This window comes from Hemiscyllium ocellatum, chromosome 37, assembly GCF_020745735.1.
Source record: "Hemiscyllium ocellatum isolate sHemOce1 chromosome 37, sHemOce1.pat.X.cur, whole genome shotgun sequence".
Classification (NCBI taxonomy): domain Eukaryota; kingdom Metazoa; phylum Chordata; class Chondrichthyes; order Orectolobiformes; family Hemiscylliidae; genus Hemiscyllium; species Hemiscyllium ocellatum.
The window spans coordinates 2,332,762-2,360,547 of record NC_083437.1 but is presented as its reverse complement, the minus strand read 5'-3'; the positions used below and the strand labels follow the sequence as shown (position 1 = coordinate 2,360,547).

The following is a 27,786-nucleotide window of genomic DNA, read 5'->3' as shown; positions in this document are numbered from 1 at the left end:
AGCATCAGGAGGTGAAGATGTCAACATTTCAGCTGTAACACTTCTTCAGGAGTGGGGGTGGATGTGAGGGAAGATGCAGATAAAGGGGGTTGCAGAGGCACGGTGGTGAAGTGGGGATAGGTGGAGACAGGTAGAGGGTATGACCTGGGTCAGTGGGAGGAATGAATCTGGTTGGCAGCAGGGAGCAGTGCAATGGAGAGGGAGGGGCTGGGAAGAGAGACAGGGGATGGGGAGGGAGGTTATTTGAAACTGGAGAAGTCAATTTTGAGTACTCTGGGCTGTAGGGTTCCCCAACGGAAGATGAGGCGAAATTCCTCCAGTTTGCGCTGTGGTTTATTTTAGCAATGCAGGAGGCCAAGGATGGTCACGTCGAAGAGGCAATGGTTGAGGGAATTGAAATGGACGGTGACTGGGAGATCCGGTCAGCGCCTGCATGCCTGCCTGTGATGCTCAATGAACCATTCCCTAAGTTTACCTTCCGTCCACCCCAATGTAGGGAAGACCACATCTGGAGCACCTGATGCAGTAAACTAGGTTGGAGGGGAGGCAGGTGTCTCACCTGGAAGAACTGTTTGGGGGCTTGGATGGAGGTGAGTTGGGTAGTGTACCGGCAGGTTTTGCATCTTTTCCAATTGCAGGGGAAGGTACCTGGTGGTTCGGAGGAGTTGGTGGGGAGAGTAGTGCAGACCAAGGACTGCCAAATGGAACAGTCCTTGAGGAAGGTAGAGAGGGATGGGAGTTGACAGATGATGGATGATGCGTTGAATGCAGAAAGTGGTGAGGTGGTAGGGGGATTCGGTCTTTATTGAGTTGAGAGGGAGGGGTTTCGAGCAGTGGAATGGGGAATGGAGATGGTGCGGCACAGGTCTGTGTGGATGATGGAGGGAGGATAAGCATGTTGTTTAAAATAGGTGGATGTCTGGGATGCTCACAAGTGGAATGTCTCCTCGTCTAAGCAGACGCAACTGTGGAATTGGGAGAATGGGCAGGAGTTCTTGCAGGATACTGAGTGGGAGGAGGTGTAGTCCAAGTATGGGAGTCTGTAGGTTTGTAGAAAACTCTCTGAAGAAGGGTAACACCCGAAATGTTGACTACTCCACCTCCTGATGCTGCTTGGCTTGCTGTGTTCTTCCAGCCTCCTGCCTGTCATTCTGGATTCTGGCATCTGCAGCTTTTTTGTCTCCAACCAATTTTGTTCTCTACAAGAAAGACAGGGACTGCAGTTCTCTATAATAACAATAGGGTATGTTATTCTCAATAACAATGGCAAGGAATTCTGTTTTCTCTAACAACGATAGGGACTGCTGTTTCCAATAATAAAGACAGGAACTGCTGTTCTCTGTCACAACAACAGGGTCTGCTGCTCACTGTGACAAACACAGGGACTGCTATTCTGTGGGAAGAAACTGGTGCACACGGAGGAAACCCACGCAGACACAAGGAGAATGTACAAACTCCACACAGACAGTCACCTGAGGCAGGAATAGAAGCTGGGCTGTCAGGCAGCAGTGTTAATCACTGATCCACCATGCCGCCCCCAACCCACAGTGCTGCCACTAACCCCGCCCCCTTCCCATCTTCTCTCTATTATGAATAGGCACTGCTGTTCTCCATATTATTCCCAGTTTTTTTTTTCAATTTCTTAACTACATTACCATGACATACATATGACTTTAATCTAAATTCATATTAACTTCTTCCCACATATATATACATTGAACAGATACCAATCTCATCTATACTTTATCAGGGACTTCTGTTCTCCACAGTATACACAGCGAATGCTGTTCTTGGTAATCTATACAGGAAATGTTGTTGTGCGCAACATGCACACGATCTGCTCTTCTCTGCACTATGTAAATGGACTGCAGTAGTCGGTAACATAGACAGGGACTGTATTTCTCAGTCATACAGAAAGGGACCATGCTTCTCTACAACATTACCAATTCTCTCTTCAACACAGAGAAATCTTTATGCACAATATACTGTTATGACACGGGGTAAACCCTTCTGCTCATTTAAATCAGATACACAGAAAAGCTCATTTCGCCACATAATCTGTTGAAGTATGAGTGGCAAAGAGCCACCCAAATTCTACTATTTAAAGAAAAAAAAAACAATTTATTTTTTAACTCAAAAAGAACATTAAGAAACAACTAGATTAGATTACTTACAGTGTGGAAACAGGCCCTTCAGCCCAACAAGTCCACACCGACCCGCCGTAGCGCACCCACCCAGACCCATTCCCCGATGTTTACCCCTGCACCTAACACTACGGGCAACTTAGTGTGGCCAATTCACCTAACCTGCACATTTTTGGACTGTGGGAGGAAACCGGAGCACCCAGAGGAAACCCACACAAACACAGGGAGAATGTGCAAACTCCACACAGTCAGTCGCCTGAGGTGAGGATTGAACCCAGGTCTCTGGCGCTGTGAGGCAGGAGTGCTAACCACTATGCCACCGTGCCGCCCATCAGCCTCAGGCGACTGACTGTGTGGAGTTTGCACATTCTTCCCGTGTTTGTGTGGGTTTCCTCCAGGTGCTCCGGTTTCCTCCCACAATCCAAAGATGTGCAGGTCAGGTGAATTGGCCATGCTAAATTGCCCATAGTGTTAGGTAAGGGGTAAACGTAGGGGTATGGGTGGGTTGCGCTTCAGCGGGTCGGTGTGGACTTGTTGGGCCAAAGGGCCTGTTTCCACACTGTAAGTAATCTAATCTAAAAAAGCTACCTACACTGTAAGCTCCTTTGTTTGATTGATTTATCTATCTTCCATGCTATAACAATCTGAAAAAACCCCGATTAAGATTTTCAAAAAAAAATCAAATTTCAAAACCAATCAGCTCGTATCTTCTTGTCTTCTTACCTTCAGCCTTTTGCTTCACAGATTTCATTTGGAAAGGTACCTTTTAGAGAGAGAGAGTCAACAGGCAGTATGGTGTTCCTTGCCACTCTGGCTAACTGTTCAAAATGCTTGATTTTTATACCACAAAACATTAGATCTTCTCATTGATTTACTGTCGTCAAAACAGTAAAATTCAAATGTGATTGGAATTTAGTTACTTGGGGCATAAGTTAAACTACTCTGCACAGAAGCTCTTCAGCCACGTTCTCAAACAGACTCGCTACCACAGCCACATCTCCTTCCTCAGCACCTGCCTACGGAACCGACCCACCTATCGCATCTCCAACGCCCCTCCCCCAAGTCCCTCCTCCCTACCTTTTATCTTAGCCTGCTGGACACACTTTCCTCATTCCTGAAGAAGGGCTTATGTCCGAAATGTCGATTTTCCTGTTCCTTGGATGCTGCCTGACCTGCTGCGCTTTTCCAGCAACACATTTTCAGCATAATTTAAACTGATTGGCCAAATTCAAATTTGTTGTGTAACATAGCAACTCAGCTCCAGCTATTTGTTTCACAGCCAAATTTTTATTTTTTTTCAGCACACTCTGTGCTTGTTAAGTCCTTGCCAGCTTTCACTTCTATTAAAGGTATAGTACACACCTATAACTTCATACCATCTCCTCCCACTTAAGAAAAAATGAACCATCGTAATTAAAGATGGCTTCTTTTTTTCAATTCCTTAACTACATTACCATGACATACATATGACTTTAATCTAAGTTCATATTCACTTCTTCCCACACAGATATAACATTGAATAAATACCAATCTTATCTATACTTTATCAGTTAAATCCATGATAACGCAACTGCTATCATGTTCTTACAACCTGTAACACGTACAATTTGTAAATTAAAAGTATGTAACATAAGACTCCAACAAAATAGTCATATTATCTTTAAAATGTTCGAAGAACGTAAGAGGATTGTGATCCATGTACACAACCGTACTCTGTGTTGCGCATCTCAGCTTAAATCCGAGTCCCAGCAGTGGAGGTTCAGTGCATTTCTATTCCTTATGACACGTGCTGCAGAAATGCGGCAAAATATCAAAAGTTTTCTACATTAAAATATTCTCTGAAGTCATTATTTTGTTCTTCAAACCCCTGCACTCTCACATATCTGCGTTTGATATATCAGAATTCAAATTCATTTCTTCTTAGAGATTTCTCACCCTCACACAATCACGAACCTTCCTCATGTCCTTCCTGCCAATTCCCTGAGGCACTGCACAATTTAACACTTACTCTCACATTGACACCATTCAGTCTGTGCTGCTGCGGTCACTGTTGCTGGGTGAACGTGCTCCAGCCTCACCATCAGGATCTTCAAACCAGTGGATCCATTAAGATGCCACAATGTGAAATCAAACCTCATGTCTCAGCTTTTACTGGCATGGGCCAGGGATTATTGGAGTGTCATGCTCAGATAAGGGACACAAGGCAATATTGAGCAAAAGAGACTTTATTGGAAAACACCAGTTTCTGTGGCTTTCTGCATCATTAATTTCATTTGTTCATTTGGATCTGGTGTGCAGTTCACATCTCCTGCAATTCACATTTTAACAGGATGTGACAGTGCTAGAAACGATGCAGAAGAGATTTACCAGGATATTATCTGGGCCAAAGAGTTTCAGTTATGAAGAGTGGTTGGGCAAACTGGGATTATTTTCCTGAGAGCAGAGTAGACATGACTGAGATGTAAAAATGACAAGGAATATGGATAGGGGAGACTGAAAGAAACGTTTACCCTTGATGAAGGGATCACTAGGGACCGTAGATTTAAGGTAAGAAATAGAAAGGTTTGAATGGATGTGTGGAAAAATGTTTTTTAGTCAGCGGGTGTTTGGAATCTGGAGCCAAGAGTGTGGTGCTGGAAAAGCACAGCCGGTCCAGCAGCATCGGAGGAGCAGGAAAATCGATGTTTCGGCAAAAGCCCTTCAGTCTGATGGCTTCATTCCTGATGAAGGGCTTTTGCTCGAAATGTTGATTTTCCTGCCTGGATCCTGATCTGCTATGCTTTCCCAGCACCACACTCTTGATTCTAATCTCCAGCATCTGCAGTCCTCACGTTCACCTGGTTGGAATCTGGAACCCACTGTCTGTCAGAGCCGTAGAGGTAGATAGCCTGATAACTTTAAGAAGCATTCAGATGTGAATTTGTGATGCTAAGGCACACAGGGCTATGGGCCAAGTGGTGGAAGATAGAATTAGGATAGTTAAGCAGTTGTCTCTGACTAGGACATAAGTCACGCACTTTGTGAAGTTCTTGGTCGTGTACTGGTTAGTATCCCTGACTGTCATGCGGGAGACCGGGGATTCAGTTCCCCGCTGGGGAGGGGGCTGTGTTATTTTGGGGCTGTACAGCAACAGGGACCAGCCTTGGGTGACCGTGTGGAGTTTGCACGTTCTCCCGGTGTCTGCGTGGGAGTGCTCCAGATTCTTCCCACAGTATAACCAACCATGTGCAGTTTCGGTGAACTGACGATGAGAATTGCCCCCGTCGTGTGCATGGATGTGAAGGCCAGGTGATTCAGCCTTGGTAAATGCAGGTTTACGGGATGGGGGAGTGGGAAACTCTACAGAGTTTTGGTGCGGGCTGAATGGTCTCTGTCTGTACTGTAGGATTGCTATGATCTCTGACTCTATGCGTTTTTGTCGCATAAAGGCATTTTAAATTGCCAGCTCCAAAATATGCGGCTCATTAATATCTATTCAGAAGAGAGGTGGTCCCGATACTGACTCCTTGGAACAGCACTGTGCACTCCCTTCCCTTCCAGTCTGGAAAACAGTTCCTCACAGACAATTTTACCTCCCTGCTGTCACGGGGCCTTTCATTCCAGGCTACAATTCTTCACAGAAATCCTCTCAATGACATTTCACAAATTTCCTTTGGAATGTTAATGCAGGCATGAGCCACACAGCACCAGCTACCATCCCCATTTCTGTACTAAAGGTCATGCTGCTAATTATATACACCTCTCAAAAAAAAGAGTGAAATTAGCGTCTGTGCACTTCGCATAGCGAAGACAAAACTGCAGCAACAAACAGGCTATTGTTAATGGATGTTTTTGTCATTGATAATCTGTTTCCTTAGTGTGAGGTCTCCTGATACCTGTGATAGAAATATAGACATTGGAGCAGGAAGAGGCCAGTCGGCCCATCCAGCTTGCTCCACTATTCAATTTGATCATGGAGATCATCCAATTCAATATCCTGTTTCACTTTCACCTCATCTTTTTGTGCCTTGAGCCCTAAAAACCACATCTAACTCTTTCTCTCTATATATAGATAAAATCGAGTTTTAGTCTCAACCGTTTTGTGCAGCACAGAATTCTACAGGCTCACCTCTCTCTGGGTGATAATATTCCCCTCACCTTCGTCCTAAATGATTTAAACCTTATCTTCAAACTGTCGTCTCTGGTTACAGACTCCCCAATGATTGGGAAGATACTTTCTCTGTTTACCTTGCCTAGTCCTGTTGGTTGTTGTGAAGTGCCCCTCATTGGTCTGCAGATATGTTGAACGATTTGTGGACCAATATCGGAAGTGTGATGAAGAAGTTTGCAGGCGACACAAGACTGGGTAACGTCGCTGAAAATGAGGAGGAGAGGCGTTGACTGCAGGAAGATATCAGTGCACACTGGTTGGGCGACCAGAAAAATGGCAATTCAACCCCGGAAAAAGTGACGTATTTGAGAAGGTCAGACAAGGTAACGATATTTCCAATTAGGGTGAGAATAACAAGAGATGGACGGGAAGTTTTGATAATGAATATATGGTAATAGACTCATAAAGATTTAGGAGATGAGGAGCAAACATTTATCTTCCGCTAGAAGATGTATGGGAGTCACTCTCTGAAATGTAAAAGTGATAGAAACACTGAAGTTATTTAAAATCTCCCCGGATTTTCCATTCATGTCCAACAACCTGCAGGGTTTTTTTATTTCAAAAATATACTTTATTCATAAAATAATTTGATGGTCTGTACAATTGGTTATGCCATACATGTATGAGGTGAGGGAAGCCTTTAGCTTCCCTGCTGATGACACTTGCAAGAAGTGCACCCAGTTAGGGAACTGGAGCTGGAGTTGGATGAACTGCAGATCATTCGGGAGGCAGAGGTGGTCATAGATCAGAGCTTTAGGGAAGTAGTTACTCCGAAAGTTATAGAGAGATGGGTGATAGTGAGGGGGAGTGGGAGGAAGCAGCCAGTGCAGGGACCCCCTGCAGTCATTCCCCTCAAGAACAAGTATACCGTTTTGGATACTTGTAGGGGGGATGACTTACCAGGGGTAAGCAACGAGGTTCAGGCCTCTGGCACGGAGCCTGTCCCCGTTGCTCAGAAGGGAAGGGTGGAGAAAGGTAGAGCGATAGTTATTGGGGACTCAATAGTGAGGGGCACAGATAGGCGGTTTTGCGGGGGCGATAGAGACTCACGATTGGTATGTTGCCTCCCAGGTGCAAGGGTACGTGATGTCTCTGATCATGTTTTCCGGGTCCTTAAGGGGGAGGGGGAGCAGCCCCAGATTGTGGTCCACGTTGGCACCAACGACATAGGTAGGAAGAGGGGTGAGGATGTTAGGCAGGCTTTCAGGGAGCTAGGTTGGAAGCTCAGAGCTAGAACGAACAGAGTTGTTGTCTCTGGTTTGTTGCCCGTGCCACGTGATAGAGAGTCGAGGAACAGGGAGAGAGAACAGTTAAATGCGTGACTACAGGGATGGTGCAGGAGGGAGGGATTCCGGTTTCTGGACAACTGGGGTTCTTTCTGGGGAAGGTGGGACCTCTATAAACAGGATGGTCTACATCTGAACCTGAGGGGCACCAGTATCCATGGGAGGAGGTTTGCTAGTGCTCTTTGGGAGGGTTTAAACTAACTCTGCAGGGGCATGGGAACCTGGACTGTAGCTTTAGGGTACAGGACCTTGAGTGTAGGGAGGTTAGGAACATGGCATCGATCTCGAAGGAGGGTGCCTGTAAACAGAAGGGCAGCTTGAAGTGTGTATACATCAATGCCAGAAGTATAAGAAATAAGGTAGGTGAACTTGCAGCGTGGGTTGGTACCTGGGACTTCGATGTTGTGGCCATTACAGAGACGTGGGTAGAACAGGGACAGGAATGGCTGTTGCAGATTCCAGGGTTTAAATGTTTTAGTAGGGTCAGAGATGGGGGTAAAAGAGGGGGAGGTGTGGCATTGCTTGTCAAGGATAGTATTACAGTGGTGGAAAGGACGATGGAGGAAGACTTGCCATCTGAGGTAGTTTGGGCTGAGGTTAGAAATAGGAAAGGTGAGGTCACCCTGTTAGGAGTTTTCTACAGGTCTCCTAATAGTCCGAGAGACATAGAGGAAAGTATTGCAAGGATGATTCAGGAGAAGAGTGAAAGTAGTAGGGTGGTTGTTATGGGGGACTTTAACTTCCCAGATATTGACTGGGAAAGCTATAGCACGAGTTCGTTAGATGGGCCGGTATTTGTCCAATGTGTGCAGGAGGGTTTCCTGATACAATATGTAGACAGGCCAACAAGAGGTGAGGCTATGCTGGATTTGGTTCTAGGTAATGAACCAGGCCAGGTGTTAGACTTGGAGGTAGGTGAGCACTTCGGGGACAGTGACCACAACTCGGTGACTTTTACTCTAGTGATGAAGAGGGATAAGTGTGCACTGCAGGGCAAGAGTTATAGCTGGGGGCAGGGAAATTATGATGCGGTGAGGCATGACTTAGGATGCGTGGATTGGAAAAATAGGCTTCAAGGGAAGGACACAAATGATATGTGGAGCTTGTTCAAGGAGCAGCTAATGGGTGTCCTTAATAAGTATGTACCAGTCAGGCAGGGAGTAAAGGGTCTTGTGAGGGAGCCGTGGTTTAATAAGGAATTGGAATCCCTTGTGAAATGGAAGAGGGCGGCCTATGTAAAAATGAGGCGTGAAGGTTCAGTTGGGGCGATTGAGAGTTATAAGGTACCTAGGAAAGATCTAAAGAGAGAGCTAAGAGCAGCGAGAAGGGGACATGAAAAGTCCTTAGTTGGTAGGATTAGGGAAAACCCAAAGGCTTTCTATAGGTATGTCAGGAATAAAAGGATGACTAGGGTAGGTATCGGTCCAGTCAAGGATAGTAGCGGGAAGTTGTGCGTGGAGGCGAAGGAAATTGGAGAGACACTAAATCAATACTTTTTGTCAGTATTCACTCAGGAACAGGACACTGTTGCTGATGTGAATATTGAGTCACAAGTGATTAGAATGGATGGCCTTGAGGTATGTAGGGAAGAGGTCTGGGGAATACTGGAAAGGATGAAAATAGATAAGTCCCCTGGGCCTGGTGGCATTTATCCTAGGATCCTCTGGGAAGCTAGGGAGGACATAGCGGAGCCATTGGCCTTGATTTTTATGTCATCGTTGTCTACAGGAATAGTGCCAGAAGACTGGAGGATAGCGAATGTGGTCCCCTTGTTCAAGAAGGGGAGTAGGGATAGCCCTAGTAACTATAGGCCAGTGAGTCTCACTTCTGTTGTGGGCAAAGTCTTAGAGAGAATTGTAAGGGATAGGGTTTATGAATATCTGGAGAGGAATAATGTGATCAAGGATAGTCAGCATGGTTTTGTGAAGGGCAGGTCATGTCTCACAAACCTTATTGAGTTCTTTGAGAAGGTGACCAAGGAAGTGGACGAGGGTAAAGCAGTAGATGTGGTGTATATGGATTTTAGCAAGGCGTTCGATAAGGTACCCCATGGCAGGCTAATGCAAAAACTACGGAGGTATGGCATTGAGGGTGCATTAGAGGTTTGGATTAGGAATTGGCTGGCTGGAAGGAGACAGAGGGTAGTAGTTGATGGTATAGGTTCATCTTGGAGTGCAGTTACTAGCGGTGTTCCACAAAGATCTGTTTTGGGACCATTGCTGTTTGTCATTTTTATAAATGACCTAGAGGAGGGGCTTGAAGGCTGGGTGAGCAAGTTTGCGGATGACACGAAAGTCGGTGGAGTTGTGGACAGCAAAGAAGGATGTGGCAGGTGACAGCGGGATATAGATAAGTTGCAGAGCTGGGCAGAAAGGTGGCAGATGGAGTTCAATGTAGCGAAGTGTGAAGTCATTCACTTTGGTAGTAGTAACAAGAAGATGGATTACTGGGCTAATGGTAGGCTACTTGGTAGTGTGGATGAGCAGAGGGATCTTGGTGTCCATGTACACAGATCTCTGAAAGTTGCCACCCAGATAAATAGTGCTGTGAAGAAGGCATATGGTGTACTGGGCTTAATTGGCAGAGGAATTGAGTTCCGGTGTCCTGAGGTCATGTTGCAGTTGTATAAGACTCTGGTGCGGCCTCATCTGGAGTATTGCATGCAGTTTTGGTCGCCATACTATAGGAAGGTTGTGAAGGCATTGGAACGAGTGCAGAGGAGGTTTACCAGGATATTGCCTGGCATGGTAGGAAGATCGTATGAGGAAAGGCTGAGGCACTTGGGGCTGTTCTCATTGGAGAAGGTTTAGGGGAGATTTGATAGAGGTGTACAAGATAATTAGGGGTTTAGATAGGGTAGAAACTGAGAACCTTTTTCTGTTAATGGAGTCAGCTGTTACTAGGGGACACAGCTTTAAATTAAGGGGTGGTAGGTATAGGACAGATGTTAGGAGTAGATTCTTTACTCAGCGGGTTGTGAGTTCATGGAATGCCCTGCCAGGAGCAGTGGTGGATTCTCCCTCTTTATGGTCATTTAAGCGGGCATTGGATAAGCACATGGAAGTTATTGGGCTAGTGTAGGTTAGGTAGGTTCGGTCTGCGCAACATCGACGCAATGCGCTGTATTTTTCTATGTTCTATGTTCTATATGTAAACATTTACATACAGAGATCAGAATTTATCATTTTTATACAGGTCTGTACATTTTTCAATCATATGCCCATATATTTAGCTGAGGTGTCAGCACAGCCCAAATGACTGCATGGGCCCCCTGTTCTTCTTAGGCAGGCAGATGTTACACGGTGGTCTTTCCCCACCGCGCCTTGGCGGCAGCTGCCCCAAACTTCAGCGCGTCCCTCAACACGTCCTGGACCTTAGAATGTGCCAGTCTGCAACATTCAGTCGGGGTCAACTCCTTCAGCTGGAAGATCAACAGGTTTTGGACCACCCAGAGAGCGTCCTTCACCGAGTTGATGATCCTCCAGGCACGGTTGATGTTCGTCTCGTTGTGCGTCCCGGGGAACAAACTGTAGAACACGGAATCCTGCATCACGGCGCTGCTCGTGACGAACCTCGACAAACACCACTGCATTCCTCTCCAGACTTCTTCTGCGTAGGCACATTCCAGAAGGAAGTGTGTGACAGTCTTGTCCCCCCCGCAGCCGCTTCGAGGGCAGCATGCGGTGCGGCTTAGAGTCCGGGCCTGCATAAAGGATCTCACAGGCAGAGCCCTTCTCACCACCAGCCAAGCCATGTCTTGGTGCTTGTTGGAAAGTTCTGGCGATGAAGCATTCTGCCAAATGGCTTTGACAGTCTGCTCAGGGAACTGCTCGATAGGATCCGCCCTCTCCTTTTCCCGAAGTGCTGACCACTTCCTGATGGACTTGTTGTCAAAGATGTTTTTCTTCATAAACTTCTCCACGAAGGACAGGTGATACGGAACGGTCCAACTACTCAGAGCGTTCCGCGGCAGCGAGGCCAGGCCCATCCTTCGCAACACCGGGGACAGGTAGAACCTCAGTACGTAGTGACACTTGGTGTTTGCGTACCGGGGATCCACGCACAGCTTGATGCAGCCACACACAAAGGTGGCCATCAGGGTGAGGGTGGCATTGGGTGTATTTTTTCCCCCGTTGTCCAGATCTTTGTACAGCGAGTCCCTTCGGACGAGGTCCATCTTTGATCTCCATATAAACTGGAAAATGGCCCGGGTGACTCCAGCGGCACAGGTTCTGGGAATAGGCAATGACAGTGCCTCACACCTGATGACCAGGTTTTTTCCCGCGATGGAGAGCGACCGTAGTTTCCATCTGCCCAGTTTCTGCCTCACTTTGCTGATACGCTCTTCCCAAGACTTGGCGCACGCCCCAGCCCCCCCGAACCAAATACCCAGCACCTTCAGGTGGTTGGTCCTGACAGTGAAGGGGATTGAGGATTGTTTGGCCCAGTTTCCGAAGAGCATGGCCTTGCTCTTGCCTCGGTTTACCTTGGCCCCCGAGGCCCGTTCGAACTGGTCACATATGCACATGAGTCTGCGCACGGACAGCGGATCCGAGCAGAAAACGGCGACGTCATCCATGTACAGGGAGGCCTTAACCTGCAGGCCCCCGCTGCCAGGAATAGTCACCCCTCTCAGACTCGCATCCTTCCTGATGGACTCGGCAAATGGCTCTATGCAGCACACAAACAAGGCAGGAGAGAGAGGGCAGCCCTGCCTGACTCCAGATCTGACTGGGAAGCTATCTGATTCCCACCCATTGATTGAGACTGCACTGACAATGTTGGTATAGAGCAGTCTGATCTAATTGCAGATTCCCTCCCCAAAGCCCATTTTAGAGAGAACATCTTTCATATACCTGTGTGATCTCCTGTCAAAGGCTTTCTCCTGGTCCAGGCTGATCAGGCAGGTGTCCAACCCTCTGTCCTGCACGCAGGTGATCGTATCCCTGAGGAGTGCGAGACTCTCAGCGATCTTCCTGCCCGGTACAGCACAGGTTTGGTCAGGGTGAATCACCGACCCCAGAGCAGACCTGATCCGGTTGGCGATTACCTTTGACAGAATTTTATAATCCGCATTCAACAGTGAGATTGGTCTCCAATGTTTGAGTTCCTCCCTCTTCCCCTTCCGCTTGTAGATGAGGGTGATGATGCCTTTCCTCATGGATTCACTCATGGTACCTGCCCGAAGCATACTGACATACATCTCCAGCAGGTCCTGGCCAATCAAGTCCCACAGAGCGGAATAGAGCTCGACCGGTAAGCCGTCGCCTCCGGGAGTTTTATTCTTTTCGAAGGACTCGAGGGCCTTGGTCAGCTCATCCAGAGATAGCGGCTGGTCCAGCCTCTCACGTGTTCTGTCGTCTAAGACCTCCATGATAGAGGACAGGGACGACTGGGAGGACGCGCTGTCGGTCGGCTTCACATCATACAGACTGGCATAGAAGGATTTGTTGATCCTCATGACGTCAGCCTGAGATGACGTTATCAAGCCATCTTCTTCCTTCAGGCTGCTGAGCACAGAGCTCTCTTTGTGCACCTTCTGGAAGAAGGAACGTGAGCACGTCTCTTCCTGCTCCACCTAGCGGACCCTGGACCGGAAGACTATCTTGGAGGCCTCCGGGGCAAAGAGCGAGGCTTGCTGGCCCTTCACCTCCTTGAGGTCCTCTGTGACATCGAGCCCCATCGTCTGCAGCAGGAGCATGTTCTGCATACTTTCCTGGAGCTGGGACAGTTTTCCCTGCCTCTCTCTCGCCTCCTGAACACCTTTGAGGATGAAGAACCTCTTGATGTTCCCTTTTACTGTTTCCCACCAGTCTGCTGGGGGCTCAAAGAGGGGCTTCACGGTTCTCCAACCTGCGTAGTCCCTCTTGAGCTCCTCAATGTTTCCCGGGGTCAACAGCTTTGTGTTCAGCTTCCACGTTCCCTTACCAGCCCGCTGCTCGTCCTGTAGGTGACAGTCGGCCAGCAGGAGGCAGTGGTCAGAGAAGAACACCGGCTTGACGTCGGTGGATCTAACTGAGTGTGTTCGGGACACAAACAGGTAATCTATCCTTGAGCGGATAGACCCATCTGCCCGTGACCAGGTGTATCAACGCTGCGCTCCATCTGCAGGGGTGCTGAAGACGTCGTGCAGCTTGGCATCTTTTACCGTGTCCATCAGGGCTCTGGACGTGGCGCCCAGTTTACTGTCCCCCCCGTCGGATCGTCCATCTGCATCCATGATACAGTTGAAGTCTCCGGCCAGAATGACCGGCCTGGACGTAGCCAGCAACAGTGGAAGCTGCTGCAGACGGCCAACTGTTCACTCTTACCCACTGGGGCGTACACATTAATCAGTCTCATGGGAGCATTCCTGTACATGACGTCGGTGACGAGGAGGCACCCGCCCACCACCTCGTTAACCTCAGAGATGGTGAAATTGCCTCCTTCTAACAGGATACCCAGGCCGGAGGCGCGGCCATCGTTGCCCCCCGGCCAAACTGACGGCCCATGGGCCCACAAGCTCGACCATCTCCTGTAGCTGCTGAGGTGCGGTAGCCCACACTCCTACAGAAACAGGACGTTGGCTTTAACGCTGGCCAGGAAGGCCATCGTAGAAACACATCGCGTAGCTACGCACATTGATGCTGTCAATTTTTAACCCCATTTTAACAGTTTACATTCAATGCAGCTAAATGTGAGGTGATGCACTTTGAGAATAACAGGAAGGCAGAGTACTGGGTCGATGGAAAGATTCTTGGTGTGTGGATGTGCAGAAGGATCTTGGAGTCCATGTACATAGATCCCTGAAAGTTGCCACCCAGGTGGATAGTGCTGTTAAGGTATACAGCGCGTTAAGGTTTCATTCGTAGAGGGATTGAGTTCCGGAGCCGCAATATCATGCTGCAACAGTTCACCTGCTGGTGTGTGCTAAGCAGTTTCCTTTCCCTTTGATCAACGACCTATTTGTTGAACTAGCTGGAGGTCAGCTTTTCAGTAAAATTGAGCCCGGTAAACCCTACCTCCAGATGAGAGTAGATCCTGAGTTGAAATGAATGAGACACAATCTTATTGAAACATATTGGATTCTTAACCTGCAGGTCTGCAGCTGCAATTTATAAAGTGATGAGGTAAGTGACAGGTTTCTCCGTCAGCACAGAGACACTGGACAGAGTAACCTCCTTCTGGTCAGTTCGCTTCCCAAAATTTCTGGAAATATTGATATCACAGAGAAGGCCCCTTTATATAAATGATCATTCTCTCATTACAGTGAGTTAATGGTTTCCTCAACTGTTTTGTCAGCCTGCCGTTGTGCATCTCCTTACCGTGACTTGTTGTTGAGTGCAATTTGAATCTGTGTCTCGTTTAGTAACATATCACTACACAGCGAGCACGCGCATTCCCTGTGTAGTGGGAGCAAGCTGGACCCATTAACCAGGGTTCGGTGGTTTGAAATAGTCCTGTGCTGTTAAAGTTTTCTCCAATGATCCACTGGACTAGAAACTCTCGTGTGCTGATCTGACAGTTTAATTTGTGATTTTCGCTTACATACGCTTACAATAAATACCCTGCAACCGAAATACAATCTCTCAAACTGTTTCCATTCCTCCTGGGTGATGTGACACACAGGGGCAGTATACCAATATGCATTCTCCTGCTCAACTGCAAAGCACTGCCTGCCAGAGAGGGAGAATGGGAAAATCGACGTTTCGGAAAAGCTCTTCATCAGGAATTTCCTGACTTTTGCCCGAAACTTTGATTTTCCTGTTCCTCGGATGCTGCCTGACCTGCTGTGCTTTTCCAGAGCCACTCTAATCTAGACTCTGATTTCCAGCATCTGCAGCCCTCACTTTTGTCGAGAGAAAGAGAATGGATTATTACATCCTGCAATGGAGAGACACTGGTCCAAGGCAAAAGGGAGCAAATAGCAAGGTCCTCGGAGTCAGAATGGGAAGAATGCTGCCTTTTCACCCGGAACAAGGAGACATTGACTTAGTTTAGGAAGAGTGGTATTAGGTTTGTCTAGTGATCATGCCTCAAATCCCAAAATGCTTACTTTTCTATTTGTCCAGCCAACAGAGCTGCATTCATTGTCGGACTTTCGAATATCAGGATTTGGCATTAGGGCAATGCAGCAAATATAGCAACATACACGGAGGAAGTGTTTCCAAATATTTATATTTTGAAAAGAATGGACTTATCAGTGATAGTCAACATGGTTTTATGCTGGGGAGATCGTACTTTACCAACATAATAGAGTTCTTTGATGAAGGGACCAAGTTGATAGATGAAGGAAGGGTTGTTGATGTCATTTATATGGAGTTAAGTACCGAAAACTTTCATGTACTTACCCCACACTCGTGGCTCCTCAACTATTCCAGAATCTTCTATAGGCCTGTCGGACGCCATTACACGTGGCCTCCACAGCGCCCGCGGCACCAAAGGCCGCCGCCGACCGTGACGTCACTTCCGCCCCCACCGACCTCGGAGCCCCCGCAATCGCCGCCCCAACAACTGCCCCGGTGACCACCACACACACAACCGCTTCCACGATCGCCGACGGACCCGCGACCCACGCGGCCACCGGGAATGACCACCACTCCTCCGTCGCCGCAACCATTTCCGCCCCTCCGGTTGCCATCGGCGCAGCCACTTCCGCCCCCACTGACATCACTAACCTGCAGGAGCACAAATCCTCAGGTTTCCCCGCCCCGCCGTCTTTCGTCACCACACATAACCCCGCCCCCACGCCGTCTTTCGTCACCACACATAACCCCGCCCCCACGCCGTCTTTCATCACTTCACATAACCCCGCCCCCACGCTTATTTCCGTCACGACGCATGACCCCGCCCCCACATCGAGCAACGTCACCACGTCTAACTCCGCCCCTACTTCGATCTCTGTCCCCGCACCTAACCCCACCCCCAGCCCCAGCTCCAGTCCCACAGCAGGTCCTAGCTCCCAGCCTTGCCGGATTTTCACCATCCCTCCAGATCTCCCCCTCTCTGAGGATGAAAGATCAGTCCTCAGCAGGGGCCTCACCTTCATTCCCCTATGCCCTCGGATTAATGAGTTCAACACGCGGCGAGATATTGAACAATTCTTCCGCCGCCTTCGCCTCCGTGCCTACTTTCACAACCAAGACTCCCGCCCACCCTCTGACGACCCCTTCTCCCGCCTCCAACACACCCCATCCACCTGGACACCCCGTGCTGGCCTCCTACCCGCCCTCGGCCTCTTTATAGCCAACTGCCGCCGTGACATTAACCGACTCAACCTGTCCACCCCTGTCACCCACTCCAACCTCTCACCCTCAGAACGTGCAGCCCTCCACTCCCTCCGCTCCAATCCCAACCTCACCATCAAACCCGCAGACAAGGGAGGCGCGGTGGTAGTTTGGCGCACTGACCTGTATACCGCTGAAGCCAAACGCCAGCTCGCGGACGCCTCCTCTTATCGCCCCCTTGACCACGACCCCACCTCCCACCACCAAACCATCATCTCCCAGACCATCCAGGACCTCATCACCTCAGGGGATCTCCCATCCACCGCCTCCAACCTCATAGTCCCACAACCCCGCACCGCCCGTTTCTACCTCCTGCCCAAAATCCACAAACCTGCCTGCCCCGGCCGACCCATTGTCTCAGCCTGCTCCTGCCCCACCGAACTCATCTCCCAATACCTCGACACGGTCCTGTCCCCTTTAGTCCAAGAACTCCCCACCTACGTTCGGGACACCACCCACGCCCTCCACCTCCTCCAGGATTTTCGCTTCCCCGGTCCCCAACGCCTTATTTTCACTATGGACATCCAGTCCCTGTACACCTCCATCCCCCATCACGAAGGACTCAAAGCCCTCCGCTTCTTCCTTTCCCGCCGCACTAACCAGTACCCTTCCACTGACACCCTCCTTCGACTGACTGAACTGGTCCTCACCCTGAATAACTTCTCTTTCCAATCCTCCCACTTCCTCCAAACTAAAGGAGTTGCCATGGGCACCCGCATGGGCCCCAGCTATGCCTGCCTCTTCATAGGATATGTGGAACAGTCCATCTTCCGCAACTACACTGGCACCACCCCCCACCTTTTCCTCCGCTACATCGATGACTGTATCGGCGCTGCCTCGTGCTCCCACGAGGAGGTTGAACAGTTTATCAACTTTACTAACACCTTCCATCCCGACCTGAAATTCACCTGGACTGTCTCAGACTCCTCCCTCCCCTTCCTAGACCTTTCCATTTCTATCTCGGGTGACCGACTCAACACAGACATCTATTATAAACCGACTGACTCCCACAGCTACCTGGACTACACCTCCTCCCACCCTGCCCCCTGTAAAAACGCCATCCCATATTCCCAATTCCTTCGTCTCCGCCGCATCTGCTCCCAGGAGGACCAATTCCAACACCGCACAGCCCAGATGGCCTCCTTCTTCAAGGACCGCAGATTCCCCCCAGACGTGATCGACGATGCCCTCCACCGCATCTCCTCCACTTCCCGCTCCTCCGCCCTTGAGCCCCGCTCCTCCAACCGCCACCAAGACAGAACCCCACTGGTTCTCACCTACCACCCCACCAACCTCCGCATACAACGGATCATCCGCCGCCATTTCCGCCACCTCCAAACGGACCCCACCACCAAGGATATATTTCCCTCCCCTCCCCTATCAGCGTTCCGCAAGGACCACTCCCTTCGTGACTCCCTCGTCAGATCCACACCCCCCACCAACCCAACCTCCACCCCAGGCACCTTTCCCTGCAACCGCAGGAAATGTAAAACTTGCGCCCACACCTCCACACTCACTTCCCTCCAAGGCCCCAAGGGATCCTTCCATATCCGCCACAAGTTCACCTGTACCTCCACACACATCATCTATTGCATCCGCTGCACCCGATGTGGCCTCCTCTATATTGGTGAGACAGGCCGCTTACTTGCGGAACGCTTCAGAGAACACCTCCGGGCCGCCCAAACCAACCAACCCAATCACCCCGTGGCTCAACACTTTAACTCTCCCTCCCACTCCACCGAGGACATGCAGGTCCTTGGACTCCTCCACCGGCAGAACATAACAACACGACGGCTGGAGGAGGAGCGCCTCATCTTCCACCTGGGAACCCTCCAACCACAAGGTATGAATTCAGATTTCTCCAGTTTCCTCATTTCCCCTCCCCCCACCTTGTCTCAGTTGGTTCCCTCAACTCAGCACCGCCCTCCTAACCTGCAATCCTCTTCCTGACCTCTCCGCCCCCACCCCACTCCGGCCTATCACCCTCACCTTGACCTCCTTCCACCTATCCCACCTCCATCGCCCCTCCCCCTAGTCCCTCCTCCCTACCTTTTATCTTAGCATGCTTGGCTGCTCTCTCTTATTCCTGATGAAGGGCTTATGCTCGAAACGTCGAATTCTCTATTCCTGAGATGCTGCCTGGCCTGCTGTGCTTTGACCAGCAACACATTTGCAGCTGTGATCTCCAGCATCTGCAGACCTCATTTTTTACATTTGATAAGATTCCCCTGGTAAACTAATAGAGAAAGTGAGGTCACGTGGTGTGCAGGGTGTTCTAGCTAGGTGGATAAAGAACTGGTTGAGCAACAGAAAACAGAGAGTAGTAGAAGGGAGTTTATTGAAATGGAGGAAGGTGACCAGTGATGTTCCGCAGGGGTCAGTATTGGGGCCACTGTTGTTTATAATATACATAAATGATCTAGAAGACGGCATTGTTGGTATGATCAGCAAGTTTGCAGATGACACAAAGATTGGTGGAGTAGCAGAAAACATAGAGGACTGTCAAAGAATACATTAGACTGGAGAGTTGGGCAGAAATTTGGCAGATGGAGTTCAATCCAGACAAGTGCGAGGTAATGCATTTAGGCAAGTCTAATTCTAGAGCGAATTATACAATGAATGAGAGATCTGGGAGTGCTGGTCCATTGTTCCCTGAAGGTTGCTGCACAGGTGGATAGAGTGGTCAAGAAGGCATATGGTATGCTTGCCTTCATCAGACAGGGTATTGAGTATAAGAGCTGGCAGGTCATGTTAACATTGTACAAGACATTGGTTCAGGCGCATTTAGAATACTGTGTACAGTTCTGTTTGCCACATTACCAAAAGGATGTGGACGCTTTGGAGAGGGTGCAGAGAAGGTTGCCTGACATGGTGCTAGCTATGAAGAGAGATTAGTAGGTTAGGTTTGCTTTCATTAGAAAAGAGGTTGAGGGGGGACCTGATTGAGGTTTACAAAATCATGAAGGGTATTGACAGGGTAGACAGAGATAAGCTTTTTCCCAGGGTGAAGGATTCAATTAACGACAGGTCACACTTTCAAGGTGAGAGGTGAAAAATTTAAGGGGGATACACGCAGCAATACTTTACACAGAGGGTGATGGGTGTCTGGACTGCATTGCCAGCAGAGGTGGTAGAGGCAGGCACGGTAGATCCATTTAAGCTGTGTCTGGACAGAAGCATGAGTAGGTGGGGAGCAGAGGGATACAGATGCTTAGGAATTGGGTGACAGGTTTAGACAGTAGATTTGGATCGGCTCAGGCTTGGAGGCTTGTTCCTGGGCTGTAAATTTTCTTTGTTCTTTGAGTGAACTACAGATGCCTGTCATTGTTGCAATCCTCTGTTTATGTAAATTGTGATGATGATTGCACTGAGGATGACCTGTGGAACAGATCTGATTTCCCTTCAGAGACTGAGGGGCCATGATGGTGCAGATGGGATCTTGGTTGTGTTGTTGATAGTGTCGAGGGTTGTTGCAGGCAACAAGACATTGACAGGATGCAGAGCTGGGCGAAGAAGTAGCAGATGGAGTTCAACCTGGTGATCTATTTTGAAAGGTGAAATTTGAGTGCTGAATACAGGGTTAGACAGCATTTTTAGCAGCGTGGAGGAACTGATCGTAGAATCCCTACAGTATGGAAAAGGCCATTTGGCCCAACAAGTCCACACTGACCCTCTGATGAGTAACCTACCCAAACACATTCTCTTACTCTATTATTCTACATTTACCCCTAACTAATGCAGCTAAGTTACACATCCTTGAACACAATGGGCAATTTAGCATAGCTAATTCACTTAACCTGCATACCTTTGGAATGTGGAAAGAAACCAGAGCACCGGGAGTAAACCCATGAAGACACGGGGAGAATGTGCAAACTCCACATACACAGTCGCCAAAGGGTGGAATTGAACCTGGGTCCCTGCCCCTGTGAGGCAACAGTACTAACCACTGAGCTACCAATCAGTGGGATCTTGGGGTCCATGTACATAGATCCCTCAAAGTTGCCACCCAAGTTGTTAAGAAGGCGTATGGTATTTTGGCTTTCATTCACAGGAGATTGAGATGAACAGGTGCGAGGCTTTGCTGCAGCTCTATAAAATCCTAGTTCAACCACACTTGGAATATTGTATCCAGTTCTGATCGCCTCATTATAGGAAGGCTGCAAATGCTTTAGAAAGAGTGCAGAGGAGATTTACCATGCTGCTGTCTGGATTGGAGGGCTTGTCTTATGAAGAGAGGTTGAGCGAGCTAAGGTTTTCATATTGGCAAGAAACAAGAGTGGGCGACTTGATAGAGGAGTACAACGTAATGAGAGGCATAAAGACAGTAGATACCCAGAGACTTTCTCCAGGGCAGAAATGACTGTCACGAGTCATAATTTTAAAGTGATTGAGGAAGGTATGGGGAATTGTCAGAGGAAGGTTCTTTACGTAGCGAGTGGTGGGTGCTTGGAAAGCACTGCCAGCGCTGGTAATAGAGTCAGGGATATTAGGGACATTTAAGTGAGTGATGGACAAGCATACGGATGGCAGTAAATTGAGGGGTGTGTAGGTTGATCTTAGATTAAGATAAATGCTCAGCACAACATCGTGGGCCAAAGGGTCTGTACTGTGTTGTACTGCTTTTTTATATTGATGGAACCATAAAATATTTCAGTTGTTTCTTTTTCTTTGATAATTTTAATTTCACAATCAAGCTTCCACTATGAAGAACATGCACGACAATGAGAATTGTCAGCAAGGATTAATCAGCAATGATGATTAAATTTCACAATTTGACTGTAATCAGGGTTCTGTTGAAAGTTCTTGAATGGAAGCCAGATTGCTCATTTGAAAATTAACATTAAAGGAGTGAAAATCAGTGTTATATCCAAAATATTAATGTCTAGGAACTGAGAGAGGATTGTTAATATCATCAGAGACAAACCCAATATTGTCAGACTATCAAGTGTGGATTTGGTGAACAGCACAATCCAAACTCTGCAGTCATTTGTGAACTTGCTGGTGTCTCAACAGGCTGGGTAACCAAGGGAATCCCTTTCCACACACAGTGCAAGTGAACGGCCTCTCCCCAGTGTGAATCCGCTGGTGTGCTTTGAGGTTGCATGAAAGTTTGAATTTCTTTCCACAGGATGAGCAGCTGAATGGCTTCTCATGACTGTGAATTCGCTGGTGTATCAGACAGTGGGATGACTGAGTGAATGCTTTCCCACAGATAGAACACTTGAACGGTCTCTCCCCAGTGTGAACTCGCTGGTGTGCAGTCAGTTCAGATGAAAAGCTGAAGCTTTTCCCACAGTGGATGCAGCTGAATGGCTTCTCTTTTGTGTGAATTCGCTGATGTACTGTCAGTTTGGCTGACTGAGTAAATCCCTTCCCACACTCCAAGCAGGTGAATGGCCTCTCCTCACTGTGAACCTGTTGGTGCTTTAGCAGGTGGGAGGATGCGGTGAATCCCTTCCCACACTCGGAGCAGATGAATGGCCTGTCCCCAGTGTGAATTCGCTGGTGATTCAGCAAGTGGGAAGAAACATTAAATCCCTTTCCACATACACAGCAAGTGAAAGGTCTCTCCCCTGTGTGAACCCGCCGGTGTACGGTGAGGTGGTATGACTGCCTGAACTTCTTTCCACAGTCAATGCAGCAGAAGGGCCGGTGGTCAGTGTGAATTCGCTGATGCAATGTCAGGATGGCTGACTGTGCAAATCCTTTCCCACACAAGGAACAGATGAATGGCTTCTCCCCAGTGTGACTGCGTTGATGGATTTCTAGCAAGTAATGAGATTCAAATCTCTTGCCACATTCCTCACATTTCCATGGTTTTTCTCCAGTGTGTCTCCGACGATGGTATTCCAGCCGGGATGGGTAACTGAAGCCCATTCCACAATCATCACATTTCCATTGTTTTTCCATTGCGGTGGTGTCCTTGTGTCACTCCAGGTTGGACAATCTCAGAACATGTGTGCTTTCTCCTCAGAATAAAGTCGTGAAGTTTGTTTTAAGTTGTGTAACTGGGTACAGCTTTTACCACAAAGACAGTACACTGGAACACTCCCACTCAGGTAATTCTGTGTCTCAGTGTTTTTAAAGTCACAACAGTCCTTGGAACTTTTTCTAAAAGGCAGAACAGACAAATATTTCTTCTTTCACAATCAAAGGCTGGTGATATTCAGGTCCTGATGAGTCAAGTACCTCCTTCAGTTCTTGCTGTAGTGTTTGGTTTGAAATTTCTGTCCATAAATCCTCCTGTTCCACCACTCTGCAAAAGGGGTTTACAAATGCCATTACTGTCAATACAGAACAGAAATTCAAAACAGAAAATTCTAGCTTGACTAAATTAAGTTAATTAATTCAATATTTTCCTCTCTTGTTCTCCAAAGAGGTAAATTCCAGTTTTCACTGAATTTTCTGAAGAGGTGACAAAGGGATCAGACAGGGGAATGTCTGTGGATGTTGTTTACATGGACTTTCCTTAAGCTATCTGATAAAGTCATACATAACATACTGTAAACTAAGGTAGAACCTTAAGAAATTGCAGGCAAATGACTGACTCGGCTGGGAAATTAACTGATTGACAGACAACAAAAAATAGGGATAATGGATAGGTACTCAAATTGGCAGGATGAGACTCTGGGTCCTGCAAGGATCTGTACAAAGGCCTCAATTATTCAGATCATTTAGATACTAACAATGCTCATTGATATATTAGGTGATTGGGGAAAAACCATAGCAGATGAATTTTAATGTTAGCAAGTGTGACATTATCTATTTTGGACCGAACAGTTTAGATCAGGATATTCTCTGGATGGTATGAAGTTAACTGCAATGGAAGTCCAAAGAGATTTGGGGGTTCAGGTACATAGATCTTTTAAGATGCCACAAACAGGCACAGAAAATGATGAAGAAAGTTAACAGAATGCTGGCCCTAATATCCAGAACACTGGTGTACAAGAATTCAGAACTTTTGTTGCAGTTATACAAAACCTTAGATCCCTTGGAATACTGTGAGCAGAACTGGGCACCAGAGCGTGGGAAGGATGTACTGGCCTTAGAGTGAGCACAACACATGTTGAAAAGAATGATACATGTATTGCAGAAGTTAAGTTCTGAAAAAAGACTGTACAAAGTAGGCTTATTTTCTTCAAATTTGGAAGGCTAAGGTGTGATTTGATTATAGTTTTCAAGGTATTAATAGCAAAATACTAAGCAGATAAAGATAAATTATTTCCACTGATTGGATATTCTGGAACTAGCTAGCATAGTTTGAGAAATAGTGTCAGATCATTCAGGAGAGAAGTGAAGAACTTCTATGCTTAAAGGCAGCATCTGTTTGGCACTCTTCCAAAAACAATAGTCATTGCTAGATCAATTGCTCATTTTAAATGAGATAAATTATCTTTATTATACTTAAAAATATTAACCAACATGGGCCAAAGGCCAGAATACAGAAACTGGCCACAGATCAATATTGAAATACTAAACAGGCTGACTGTTCCCTCACAAAGACGAAATCCTAAACCCATCTCCTTCCTCTCCCACTCCCAGCTTTCTCTCTGCCTGTATCCAGTCCCTGTCTGTAGACTGACAATCTATGGGTTAATTATTGTCCCTCTTGGTCACGTGGTCCCGTCCACTAATTGCGTCACCAGGACAACCACACATGCTTCCAATTAAACCTGCTGGATTATAACCTGGTGTTGTGTGATTTTTAACTATGCGAAAAGAAGAGTGAGGTTTGCAGAAGCTGACGATCAGAGTTGAGAGCGTGTTGCTGGAACAGCGCAGCAGCTCAGGCAGGATCCGAGGAGCAGGAACTTCAACGTTTCGGGCCGGAGCCCTTCATCAGGAATGAGGAGAGTGTGCCAAGCAGGCCTGCTTGGATCCGAGGAGCAGGAGAATTGCCGTTTCGGGCCGGAGCCCTTCCTCGGAAATGAGGCCGCCTGACCTGCTGCGCTTTTCCAGCAACACATTCCAACAGACCCCGCTGAAACAAAATGGCGACCATGAACCAGGGCATATGTTCAGGAGAAATCAGTGGCGGACCTGCTGGTTTTTCTTCGCTGTTTGTGGTGTACGGTGAATGTTTATGAATCCTCCGCGTGGCCGCCGCCGCCGCCGCCGAGAGACAAACTGTCAGGCTCCTGTCATCATTATCGGCATTGCACATGCTCAGAACACCGTCACACTGCGCAGCCGCATTGTGTTCTGTCCAGATAGGACATTCCCGACCACAGGGAATTCTGGGTATATCTACCGCCATTGTTCACTTTGTTTAATTATATTTATGCAGTGTGATTTGGAGATGCCAGTGTTGGACTGGCGTGCACAAAGTTAAAAATCACACAACACCAGGTTATAATTCAACCACCTGATGAAGGAGCGGTGCTCCGAAAACTAGTGTGCTTCCAATTAAACCTGTTGCACTATAACCTGGTGTTGTGTAATTTTTAACTTTATTCACTGTAGTTCTCGTTGATCTAGCTCAACTTCTAGAAGTTGCTCCGCGCATGCTCTGGACTGGTGGGCAGTCTCCAAGTGAAGCTTAAGCACTCCTGTGTTTTGCAGTTTGTCAACTGTTTTCACCTATTCGTGATATGGAGGTGGCGGTGTTGGAGTGGGACGGACAAAGTTTAAAAAATCACGCGATACTAGGTTATAGTCCAACAAGTTCATTTGAAAATATAAGATTTCGGAATGCTGCTCTTTCGTCAGGTAACAAATAAGACAGGATACGTAGGACACAGAATTTATAAGAAAAAGATCAGTGTCATACAACTGATGCGATGTATTAGACAAACCTAGATGGCTGCTAAGTCTGTAATCACTTAGAATAATGATGCAGGTTTCGGTTGATTAATATTTAAATCCCAGAGTTTATTGCCCTAGTTGTATGACACTTTGACCATCTAATAAATTCTGTGTCCTAATTATCCTGCCCACTAGCTACCTGACAAAGGAGCAGCGTTCGGAAAGCTTGTATTTTCAAATAAACCTGTTGTTCTATAACTTAGTATCGCGTGATTTTTGTTTAACATCGCCTATTGAGTTATTCTAGGATCTGAGATAACTCTAAGCTAACAATTATCTTTTAATAGAGAAAAAATACATCTATTAATATCTTTGAAAACTTGGCACAACAGTGAATATTATCAACTTCTATTCCTTAACAGTCTCTTGCAAATTGAATATATTAGTAGTTGATTATTTTAAAATGTTTTTATTAATTAGTTCTGCTTCTGTCATTGTTTTTCATAAGTCAAATTCAGCATTTGCTTTCTGATGTCCTGAACTTCTGCTGACAGGTCTTGTTAGCATGTGGGAATTGATTGTCATGTAAATTTGCAGTAAGAGGAGTGAGTGAGCAGAAGTTTCTGTAACTGGTTGCAGGGTTTGAGGTCTGGAATCTGAGTTGACTTGGCAAGTGAGGCACAGTAAACCACTGTTAAAGAATTTATCCTGGAATTTAAATTTTATATGTTACAACATTGAAGGGGTGCACTGTACTTTTAAGAGAAAGTGAATGCTGTTCTGAACTGAGAGCTTACAAGCAACTGTCATATGACCAGATGGCAGTCCCAGCGTGTAATGGGAAATTGAAAATATTTAATATTTGGGTGTGAAATGGATACCTGAGTTATTTGCTGTTTTAACAACAATTTGAGTTTAACCAATCAGTTTAAATTATGCCCCAGAAACTAAAATCCAATTTAGTTTGAATTTATTGTTTTGCCAATATCGACAGAATGAGATGATCTGACATTGGGGCTAAATAATTGTAGGCATTTTGAAAATTGGCAGTTGCTCAGTCTCCATTGAGAGAGACCCAAGAGATTAGGAAACCCTTTCTATCAAAGGTACTTCTTCATATGAAACATATTTGCAGTAAAAATAAAGAAAACAACCTGGGAGGTCTTCAGCCAGAAGAAGAAAGACACCAAGGTTGACAGTTGTTGTGTAGTTTGAAATTAAGTTGATGTAATGAGTAGATTTTATTAATTTTAATAATTATTAGAACGGCATATTGCTATAGAGTTGGAGGCAGATAATAAACAGTTAAGAGAAAGGGAGCTTAGAGTTGTGAATAGTTGTTGTTTAATGGTCACTTTTAGAGTTAAACAACACATTGATATTATTTTTTCTAAATACTGGAATTCGTGAGTTCTCTGTCACTCATATTTTAACAGATCATGAGGTGAGGTGAGCTTTTCTGCATGTTTGGTTTCGTTAATAGAAGGGTTCACCACCGTCTCATAACAAGTGTCCTTTTCCCAATCAAACAGTTTAAAGTGTGTCACTTTATTGGAATTCTGAGCGGTAAATGGGTTTTTGGAAAAATAAGCTGGAGTTTCCCTTGGGCAGGAGGAGAACCAGAAGCCAATCAGAACAACAGACTGAATTTAACTCCACCATTCAGAAAGATCAGGGCTGATCTCATTGTACACTTAGCTCCACTTTCCTGCCTTCCAAAACCTTTCACTCCCATGAATGTCAAAAATATTATACAATTCTGATTACTTGAACAGATAGGTAGCTGCAATATGTGGCAAAATACAAGTCTCCTCATTATATAAGCAGATTTTTTTTTTTAAAAAGCTGTATTTCACTCAGCATTATGTATTAAAATCCATAGTTATATGTTGTCGGGTTCCATTCCTTGAATTCTGAAGCATTTGTAAAGTGTTTATGAATTTTATGAAGTGGGAGATTGAGTTGAATCCACATCTATTTCTTCTGCATCTAGTTTATTGAATGGAGTTTTCTCCCTTAATTAAATCGCAGCATTGATTCCTTTATTTGTACAAACTTGTGAAAGTAATGCAAGAAAACTTCATTCAGGCAACAAAGAGAGTATGTGGGGTGGGAATGTACAGAACTGGGGACCAGCCTCAGAAATAAATATTCCATTTAAACTAAACTTGTCCACCAATTTAAAACTTCCTTCA

The 27,786-nt window shown here is 46.8% G+C and overlaps 1 protein-coding gene across 1 annotated transcript; it reads right to left on the bottom strand.

The window, feature by feature from the left end:
- Nucleotides 1-21,545: 21,545 nt before the first annotated feature.
- On the bottom strand, nt 21,546-24,993 carry LOC132833704 (zinc finger protein 239-like). The gene is made up of 2 exons (XM_060852190.1): nt 24,887-24,993; nt 21,546-23,102 (listed from the first exon to the last, which is right to left on the bottom strand). Exon 2 carries the CDS (start codon nt 22,754-22,756, stop codon nt 21,830-21,832), a length of 927 nt encoding a protein of 308 aa, XP_060708173.1. The 5' UTR covers nt 22,757-23,102; nt 24,887-24,993; the 3' UTR covers nt 21,546-21,829.
- Nucleotides 24,994-27,786: the final 2,793 nt, after the last annotated feature.